At 37.6% G+C, this 10,830-nt stretch overlaps 2 protein-coding genes across 2 annotated transcripts in view; both read left to right on the forward strand.

Moving 5' to 3' along the window:
* The window catches only part of jp (junctophilin), a 37,755-nt gene extending 35,507 nt beyond the window's left edge, over positions 1-2,248 (forward strand). Inside the window, exons 8-9 of the mRNA XM_069498395.1 lie at positions 317-523; positions 804-2,248. Coding sequence (XP_069354496.1) covers positions 317-523; positions 804-890 — 294 coding nt within the window. The 3' untranslated portion in view covers positions 891-2,248. The remainder of the gene's footprint in view (positions 1-316; positions 524-803) is intronic.
* A 1,669-nt stretch (positions 2,249-3,917) lies between these two features.
* CarT (Carcinine transporter) lies at positions 3,918-10,404 on the forward strand. The gene is made up of 8 exons (XM_034971571.2): positions 3,918-4,034; positions 4,168-4,404; positions 4,474-4,641; positions 5,651-5,909; positions 6,050-6,676; positions 7,279-7,460; positions 8,185-8,363; positions 10,163-10,404. Exons 1-8 carry the CDS (start codon positions 3,981-3,983, stop codon positions 10,356-10,358), a joined length of 1,902 nt encoding a protein of 633 aa, XP_034827462.1. The 5' UTR covers positions 3,918-3,980; the 3' UTR covers positions 10,359-10,404.
* Positions 10,405-10,830: the final 426 nt, after the last annotated feature.

Consider the following 10,830-nt stretch of genomic DNA (forward strand, 5'->3'; position numbering starts at 1 on the left):
ACAATACAAATATTACGTAGAAACTAAGGGTAATAGTGAAATTAGGTACTTCGTAGTCAATTGATAACATCTCTAAAGTTGATATCTATTGCCTCCTGCCGAGTAACTTTATAAATTTTTCTAAAGGCACTATATTTTTTCATCCAATTATAATTTTATTTCAATCTGCACAGATAATATCCCCCTTAAATTCACGACTGTTAGAAACAAATAAATTATATACATGCATCCATTGAATATCAATAGATACCCACCCAAATAAAAAAAATCTTGTATATTATGGCTAGCGTAAAGCGAATTTTTGATATTTACTCAGATGCTCAGCACCCCTCAAACTCTGCAACGCAAGAAATCGCTGCCTGACGTAGCGGGCATGCCACGGTTGCCGGACGGCGGAGGCATGTCGCGCGAGGAGGTCTCTGCGCTGGGCTCCGCGCGACGCGAGGAGGTCCGCCGCATGCACGATGAGTCCGAAAAACTGAGAGCCAACCCCCTCCTCTACCTAGTTAGTCCACAAGTAAAGGTACCAAGTTTTTTACTATCATCTGCTTTTATTTATCTATATGTCCATCAAAACTATTTAGCACTAGCGAATACCCGGCGTGTGATACTACGCTAAAAAAAGAATGTTCCTAATTATTTTTGTCTAAAACCATCTTCTTATTATTGTCTTTTCAATGTAATGAAACCGGTCTGGGGCACATCGGTTAGATGGTTTCAAAGACTACAACCGACACAGGTAGAAATATTTTTTGTGTTTTATATATTAAAAATATGTCAAAATGAATGTTTGCTTGTTTCAGGACTGGTTCTCCAGACAGCAACTAGTGATCCTTGTACTGTTCATAAACATCTCGTTAGGCATTATGTTTTTCAAGCTGCTCACGTAGCGTCGGCGGGCGGCGCACGCGCGCCTTCGTTCGCAGTGTAATGTTGCACGTGTACATAACATTTATAAAATAATCACACCGCCCAAACTATGTCCGATGTGCAAATATTTCAATAAGTTAATGACGACCTAAACCTCTTTAAACATATTAAATTTTACCATCCAAAACGATTTTAATTATCTATCTAGATATACACAAAGACTTCGATTTGCTAGTGAACTTTTATTAAAGTTGTGAAAGTGTGAAAAGCGAGAAAAGTTATGGATACAAAGTGCAAATATGCCCCACCCTCGTCGAGTCAATATGAAATATTCTTATGGTGTGAGAGTGAGATTTTCGTGACCACTAGACGAAAACTTCGAATGTAAGATGCACGATTTACTCAAGAACCTGCATATTGTAGGTTTTCGCCCTTGTTGTAATGTTAAAATGCTTGCCTTACTAAATACATACGTTTAGGTAGAAATAAAACAGAACGCAAAATAGTGAATGATGAGCGACAATTTTTTTAAGGAACATTATAATTATGAGACCATGTTATAAGTAGATTATTTTATAAAACTTGTTTCGACGGTTCAAAGTAATGTTAATATGAGGCTCTGTAGTAAATTCCTTGTAGCTTCAGAGCTGAAAAAATATTACTATCGATGTTTGAACTTTGTTTGTATATTTTTATTGTAAGTTTATTGTATTGTGGCAAAATTGGATTTTTTTTAATTTTTTTATTATTCCCAAACTCAAAGTAGGTAAAACATACCTATAGGTATAATAATGGCAATGTGCTGCTTTTATTCTAAGTTCTAACTTACTAAATGTACAAAAAAATTGATTATGTACATATATGTACATATTATTATCTACTTATGTTATATTATATATATTGATTCTGTCACCGATACCAAAAGGGATGTTATATTTTATTATAAAATTTAGAAAATTCGTATTTGGTCTTGCAATTGGAACATGACGTATATTTAAATTAAAAATCTATAATATTTTAAATTATAAAATTTCTATATTTTAAAATAAACATGTGCTATACAAGCATGTAGGTACCTAATTTGTGTTGGAACTAAGAAGTCAATTTCATGTTTTTGAAGGTATTATTATATAAGAAAGTTAAATATCTTACTTATTACTTCTTATAAAGTTATAAATATTAAGTGTGCATGCGAGACTGTTGACACGCTGTACAATTACGAAAGTTGTGGGAAAACGCGCAATCCTTATATTGTTAAAATAAGACAATTTTCGCAATTTCATTATTATGTAAAAACTTTAAGTTATCTCTAAGAGTTTAATTACGTGTATCAATTTTATCTACGTTTCACAAATAAAATATTTTAACAAAATCATTACTATTTTATTTTATTGATATTCAATAAATGCGTAAAAAATGACTTTTCACGCGCCATTTTAACTTTGTGTCAAATTTCATGTCAAATGTACGATTTTAAGGCTCCCCCACACAGCCGCGTTATTATCGGTCGGTAATATCGCATGCGTTATTGCGATATCTGTTTTCAGTACATTTTGTATTAGGATGGTAATGTAGTTAGACACTGCTGCGATAATAACGGCGCAATGGAAGTAGGACGTATTATCGCAGCAGTGTGTAACTACATGACCATCCTAATACAAAATGTACTGAAAACAGATATCGCAATAACGCATGCGATATTATCGACCGATAATAACGCGGCTGTGTGGGGGAGCCTTTAGTCTTTAAACATAAACATGACAGTTGACTCACAGAGTTAAAATGGCGCGTGAGTAGTCGTTTTGTACGGACTATATACAGTAAATTGATATATTAATATTATAACAAGTATAGAGTATAAGTATTCTCTCATCGATATCTGAAATATAGACGTAGCACCTATTCCGCAAAATGTAAGCTCGGCACTTTTCTGTATGTGGCATAGCCCTCCCAAGCCCTCCCCAACGGACGGATCCATAGAGATCGATTTCAGGTTTATTCCGTCTTTTCAATGACTAACAGCAAATCTATTATGCATTAATAAAACAGTTTTTTAAATACGCTGAAATAAGACAGCGCCAGTCACTCGCTTAAATAAACCGATCGGTAAGGCGTGCGCGCTTTGCCTAATCCGAGTAATTAATGTTGTAAGAAATATTATACCTATAGCCGGCAGGAAATATTGTACATCGACTATTAGAAAGAGGTTTCGGCTTCGTAGAGCGTTGTCTCGGTCACTCATACCTATGTGACGTTTTGTCGGTCTCAACGACAGAGACAACGCTCTACGAAACTGCTCCTTTTTAAAGGTCGATGTACAATAATTCTTGCCAGGTACTGTAGACCGGTATAAGTATAATAAATATCTTAAGTAGGTACGAAACTAATTTCCGGCGGATATTAGTTAGTCTTTACGGAACTACTGCGGAGTGAATTGATTATTTATTATTTGGAAAGAGCAACCATCGAGTTTCTTGCTAAGGAAGGGCATTCCGGAGCATTGTTAAATTCAGTGGCGATCCAAAAGCACTTGTAAAAGTTTGCTTGAATAAAAGGATTTACACAAGTGGCAAAAAGGTATGTCCTAATAAGGTCACAAGTCGTAGGTACCTAACAACATTTACGCCCGCCCAAAACCTAAAGCTGCCTTGACCTATGCGAAAATCTATTATTTGTTACCTATATACCGACATAATCCAATATATGTATTATTTATGTATGTCAACAAGGTACACCAAATTATTGAAATAAGTAGGTATAGGTACCTACTCCTTGGCAAAATAGTCACAACTTACATATTAGGTAGGTAGCTACGTAAGTATTAGTTACAATACATGTTGTTGATACTCTTCAGGTAAGTAGGTAAATAATCGAATTATTTATTACATTAATTGAGTTTTATTGTCATACGAGTAATCCTCCAACTTTACAAAATATTAACTGGGTGATATTTACTATAGGACAGTAGATATACAATTTTACTTGATCAATTAGATTAATACTATATGGCTTCAGCCAATACCAAGGTAGTTTAATAACTACTCGACTAGAACAGCCATTAGTTGTGTGGAACTGTACGAAATTAAGTGTATATAAACAAACAAGCTATCATGTCTGAGAATTCAAACCATTTAAGAAATTACAGTGCCCAGGAGCATCCATCGGTACTTAACTATTTTTTTAAATTTGCAATCATTTAAATTAACAAAAGTGAAAACGCTATTCATGTTTAAAATTTTATACGACTATAGGAACAAGTTTAATAAGTACTTATTAAGTTTCGTGTTAATTTTAAAGGTAAAAGAAAAAAATGACGACCCAATCGATTTAGATGATGTGCTACCAAAAATTGGTGAATTTGGAGTGTACCAAAAGTGTCTTTTGTGGTTCGTCTGCCTTCCTGCGTGCCTTCCGTGTGGATTCTGTGCTTTTAACCAGCTCTTTATGACTGACACCCCTGATCACTGGTGCAAAGTACCGCAATTATACAACATGTCGGAAGATAATCGTAAAATGATATCCATTCCACGTAAGGTAATGATTTCAGTTAATTTTGCTTACCATCCAAAAAAACATGACGATAAACTTGTTTTACCATTTTAGGAAGATGATAATACGACCTTTGAGAGTTGTCTTCGATATTCAGTCGATTGGTCTGCGTTATTAAACACAGGCAAACCAATAGAACTAAATGAGAGTTGGCCTGTTGAACCTTGTTTAGATGGCTATGAATACGACAAAACTGAAGTGAAATCCTCTGTCGTTATCGATGTAAGTAGTCGTAATTTACTAATTAATGTACCTACCTATATATATGTAGAGTTTTAAATATAACAAGAGTATTACTTGTCCTGTAAATATACTGCAAAGAGCAAAGAGAAAGAATGAAGCGAAGAAAAGATAAGTCAAAAGATGTAGATTTGTGTAGTAATTAGTAAATACTAGATGATGCTCGCGACTTCGTCCGCGTGGATTTAGGTTTTTAAAAATCCCGTGGGAACTCTTTGATTTTCCGGGATAAAAAGTAGCCTATGTCTTTCCCCGGGATGCAAGCTATGTCTGTACCGAATTTTGTCAAAATCGGTTGAACGGTTGGGCCGTGAAAAGCTAGCAGACAGACAGACAGACAGACAGACACACTTTCGCATTTATAATATTAGTATGGATTATACACGCTATGTAGGCACAGTATAGGTTTGAGAGATTCTGCGACGGAGTCTACGGTTTATTATGTGCGTTTTAATCGTATACAGATTTCGTTGCTTCTAAAACCAGACTATACGCGCAGCTCAAACTACTGGACGGATTAGGCTGAAATTTGGTATGCAGATAGGTATTATGACGTAGAACTCCGCTAAAAAAGGATTTTTGAAAATTCAACCCCTAAGGGGCTAAAATAGGGGTTTGAAATTTGTGTACTCCACACAGACTCGACGAAGTCGCGAGCATAAGCTAGTAAATTGTAAGTGGAGAAAATAAATGTTACATTTTACGGTTCCGTACCTCAAAAGGAAAAAAGGAACCTTTAGAGGATCACTTCATTGTCTGTCTGTCTGTCTGTCTGTCGTGTCTATTAAGAAAACCTATAGGGTACTTCCGGTTGACCTAGAATCATGAAAATTGGCAGGTGGGTATAGGTCTTATAGCACGTGTATAGTGCAAGTAAAGTGATGATTCCGAAAACCGTGAATTTGTGTTTAGATTAAAAAAAAAACGGAACCCTCGGTGCGTGAGTCTGACTCGCACTTGACCGGTTTTTATGAATTTATTTATTTTTCAGTTTGATTTAGTATGCGAATACGATGTCTATCCTACACTCGGCTTAGTTGCTCTGAATGTCGGAGGACCCATTGGAGTGTACTCTTTTGGTCTTCTGAATGATCGAATAGGACGCAAGAAATCCTTTTTCGCCTGTTTAACAACTTTACTGCTTGGAAGTATGATGACAGCATACGCACATGAGTTCTGGTTTTGGGTATTAGCACGAATAATTGTCGGATTAACTATTCCAGCTGTTTATCAAATACCATTCATAATATGTAAGTGTAGATTTTAGGTACCTAGTGTACGTTTTTTTATTTGACCTAATGTATTATTTATTGATACTTTACTTGATGAATGCAGAGAAAATATTTTCTTTTTAATATTGTTCTATTTGTAAAGTTGTAATTATTTTTAGCATTGGAACTTGCAGGACCTAATTACAGATCGTTTGTTACTGTAATGACCTGTATATTCTATACTTTGGGATTGATTCTTTTATCCATTGTAACATACGTCTTGCGCGATTGGAGATCGCTTGCACTAGCCACATCTGTTCCGTTTTTCTTCTATTATCTCTACTGGTTCGTTTTACCGGAATCGCCTCGATGGCTGCTAATGAGAGAAAGATTAGAAGAAGCGAACAGCATCCTAAAGACCATCGCAAGAGTTAATGGCAAAGAGTTACCGGAAGAGTTCACGGAAAAACTTCAAAAACAAGTGTTAGAACAAAAAGAACATGGATTCAAAGAAGCAAAAGCTCCTAGTGTGTTTGCATTATGTAGAACCCCAAATATGAGGCTTAAAACTATTTTGATTACCCTAAATTGGTGTGCATCAGAAATGGTGTACGTGGGCCTTAGTTATTATGGACCGGCCATCGGAAGCAACCAGTACATGAGCTTTTTTCTCTCGTCCGCCGTAGAAATTCCAAGCTATATTGTTTGTTGGATTCTAATGGATCGCGTTGGGCGTCGTTGGCCTCTTTGCCTCTCAATGGTCATCAGCGGAATTTTCTGTATCGTCACTGTTCTTCTGCCAAGCGGTAACTAAAACTTTTCATTATACATGTGTGTAAACGCTAAAATTTATCAGTTTACCTAAAGAAAATATTAAATTACTGTGGTATAGTCATGGCAGTCCGAGTCGACGAGAGGTTTTGACGACCTCCCTGGCGCAGTGGTAAGCGCTTTGGTCTTATTAGTGGGAGGTCCCGGGTTCGGCTCCTGGCAAGGATTTGGAATTTTATAATTTCTAAATTTCTGGTCTGGTCTGGTGGGAGGCCTCGGCCGTGGCTAGTTACCACCCTACCGGCAAAGCCGTGCCGCCAAGCAATTTAGCGTTCCGGTACGATGCCGTGTGGAAACCAAAGGTGTACCTATGGGTTTAATAAAAACTGCCATACTCCTTCCAGGTTAGCCCGCTCCCACCTTAGACTGAATCGTCACTTACCATCAGGTGAGATTGCAGTCAAGGGCTAACTTGTATCTATGTAATCTTGTATTGTAAAAAAGTCATACATTTTATTCGAAGACGTGCATACACTCTGTCGCCTTAAACCGCGCTTCGACTGGTTGGTGACGCCGGATTACGTAGCACCACATCACATTCATAGATCTGCAGCTTAAAGCTCTGTTTTCATTTTAGACGCTGAGAACGAAACTCTGATTTTATACTTAATATCGAAATGTTTCATATCGGCATCGTTTTTGATAATTTACCCGTACGCTGGAGAGTTGTATCCAACAGAGCTAAGAGGAATCGGAATCGGAACGTCAGCTTATATCGGCGGACTGGGGTTAATAATTATCCCGTTCATCAATTATTTGGTAAGAATAATTACGACTTTAAGAACAAGGTTTACCACAAAAAGTTTTATGGCCGAATACAGAAACTTATCTTATTGCCTTCAGTAAGCGACCATTGCTTTTCTATCTACTGTATCTATAATTTGAATCATCAGCTTGTTTGCTGGACATAGGTCCAATGGATTATCAAATACTGGCTGATGCCCGCGACTTCGTCCGCGTGGATTTTATATTTTTCTCGCGGGAACTCTTTAATTTTTCGGGATAAAAAGTAGCTTATGTGTTAATCTAGGGTATAATCTATCTCCATTCCAAATTTCATCCAAATCCGTTCGGCCGTTTTTGCGTGATTGAGTAACAAACATCCAAACATCCACACTTTCACATTTATAATATTATTAGGAATTATTAGGATTAGGATTATTAGGATTAGGATTCGGATTATTAGGATTAGGATATTAGGATAAGGATTAGGATTGTTTTCGAATTAATTTGGGAGTGGACCTGGACATGTCTTGTTCATCACAGAGCCGATACCCAATGTGGTGTTCTGGAGTGAAGACCGCATACCGATAAGCGCAGCATGGGACCACTCTCCCAGACGTCCAGTCCGCTGGAGTGATGACCTTAAGATGGCGACTGATGAGAAAGAAAGATAACCGTATGTGCTGTGGCGCGCTCTCGAAAAGGCCTATGTCCAGCAGTGGGAGTTTGATAGATTGATATAATATGAATTTCTTTTTAGGGGACCAGCAATTTGGTGCTGCCACTGGTTCTAATGGGCGCAGTATCGGTGGTTGGAGGCATTACAGCTCTGCGACTACCGGAAACGCTTCACTGTTCTCTACCTCAGACCGCTGAAGAGGGGGAAGAGTTTGGCAAAGATTGGACGTACAAGGATTGCTTAGCGTGCGGTGGCCAAAGGTATAACTAAGGCTACCCTTTCATCAGGGATGTGTATGAAGTTATGAACCCACCACTATGATGTATATAGTACACAATCGAATATTACTAAAAGAGCGTGGATTTGACCGGCAGCTCGTTCCAGCAATGCGCGGGACCGCAATTACTTTTTTATATATGGCATAATATTGTGGCTAATTCCGTTGTACACAATCTCTAAACTAAACTAAAATGGCACGTCTAAATCTTCATAATTTTGCTTGCGGAAAAGGATAGCACTAGATTTAGACCTGTTCATTTAGTTTAGTTTAGAGATTGTGTACAAGAGAATCGGCCCCAGTGTGTATTAAAGCTTTGAAAAGAGCAACCGTCAAGTTTCTTGTTGATTCATCTCGGTAGGAAAGGCATTCCAAACCAGTGGTATGTGTGTATGGATTCAAAAGGACTTGTGAATGTTTAATTGAATAAAAACTATTTTCATTTATTTATATTTATTTAGGTATGGGCCTTATGATGTATAAGATCTTTTATTTTCCTAGGTCTGGTGGAAACGGGTTCAATTAAAATGAAAGGGTTTAATTGGTCGTGGATTTCACACACATACCTCGTTAAATCGCTACGTATACATCGCAGGTCAAAAGGCCGCCTTTTTATTTTTTTAAGTGTCGATTTTTATGTCGATTTATCGATAAAAGATAACCTCAGTCTTGCGATAATCCGCTAACGATTACGGATTTGCAGAAGCCTTAGATTCGGCTTTCGACGTAATGTATACCTAGTATTGATAAACAAGATAAAGTGCAGAAACTAAAACCCGATTACTCTATCACATCTACCAGGGGGATGCCTTCTATTTAATTAAATATTTTCGGAGACACAACGCTCCCATTGTAATTCCGAATTTCCTTTCAAAATTAAACATTGCAAGTATCTATCAAGCTTACTATCAAGTGTATATTTTTTTCATGACATTTTTGTTTTTCAAAGCAAATAATATATGCCATATCATTGCCATATTATTTATCTACAACGAGCGACGTCAGGAGCATGCTACAATAGTCGGCGTAGCTCTAGCGTAGGTGCTTGCTACGATATCATACGGAACATGAAGGTTACGCCGCCGCTACGAATTAGAATCATATTTCAGCAACGGCCCCGCTATGCGGAAAACCTCAAATCCATTCAAACTCGAATTTCATTTATAGCTTACGGTGATTAGGGTTTATGGTTCAGGGTTGTGTTTGTAATGAATGAGAATAATTTAAGAACTTGTTCATCTTGGCTCACGAGTATCATACGAGCTTAATAATATTATACACAGCCCATCCGTTTAACCGATTTTGATGAAATTTCTTGCAGAGTTAGCTTACATCCACGGGAAGGATATAGGCTACTTTTTATCCCGGTAACTCACAAAGAGTTCCCACGGGATTCTTAAAGGCCCATCCGTTAAACAGATTTTTATGAAGGGTACAGAGGTACGGCACCCCGGAGACTGACACAGGTCACTTTTTATAGCCCCCACGGGATTTTTAAGAACCTAAATCCACGCGGATGAAGTTACGGACATCATATAGTGTAAATATATAAAAGGAAAAGATGACTGACTGATCTATCAACACACAGCTTAAACTACTGGACGGATCGGGCTGAAATTTGGCATGCGGAGGACTGCAGTTATGTGACGTAGGCATCTGTTAAGAAAGGATTTTTGAACACAACCCCTAAACGGGGCTAGGGATTATAATAATAATTAAAATAATAATAATAATTGAAAAATAACTTCCATCATCATTCATCATCTATATTTTATGTTACAGGAGTGCAGTTCCAGAGTCAGATTCTTACGAAAACTTGGACCAGTTCGAGCTAGCCCAAGCTCCGTCTACAGAAGACGTGTTGCCAGACATGCAGCCTTTACGGCGGAATTCTATGCGCAAACTAGTCCGCCAAGCGAGCACGTTGGAAACCCAGAGAGACAAAGATGGCAGTTTAAAGATGACCTATTGGTTTTAAGTGCTATTTTAACTAGTTTCGTAATTAAAGGTCTAAGTTTAAATAATTTTATAATTGCAAATGAATAGCAATTATTTTATACCTATTTATTATCTTAATTTTTATGGGACTTTTAACGTGTCCGTGTCAAAGCCTAATTAATTACAATCACCTATTACTTAAAACATCGATATATTCGATATACGCAAGCGATTGGTACTTATAGTCCGCGACAGGTTAAGATAGCAATCGGGGTACAAGGCGGGGGAAGCCACCAGCCAGCGCACCGGATTGCGCGGGAGCTGTACGGGTGTGCGGGGTGTTCCTCCCCGATTCTATTTCAACCTGTCGCGTACCATACATACGTACGTAAGGCGAGTAGATAACCGATATCAATCAGAAGGCCGCCACTCGCTAAATTCAAATTCAAATAACTTTAATGTAGGGGGCAACATGTGCCACTTCACAGCATTTACACCAAGGTAAGATATAG

The sequence above is a fragment of the Maniola hyperantus genome, chromosome 1 (genome assembly GCF_902806685.2).
Source record: "Maniola hyperantus chromosome 1, iAphHyp1.2, whole genome shotgun sequence".
In the NCBI taxonomy this organism is placed as follows: Eukaryota; Metazoa; Arthropoda; class Insecta; order Lepidoptera; family Nymphalidae; genus Maniola; species Maniola hyperantus.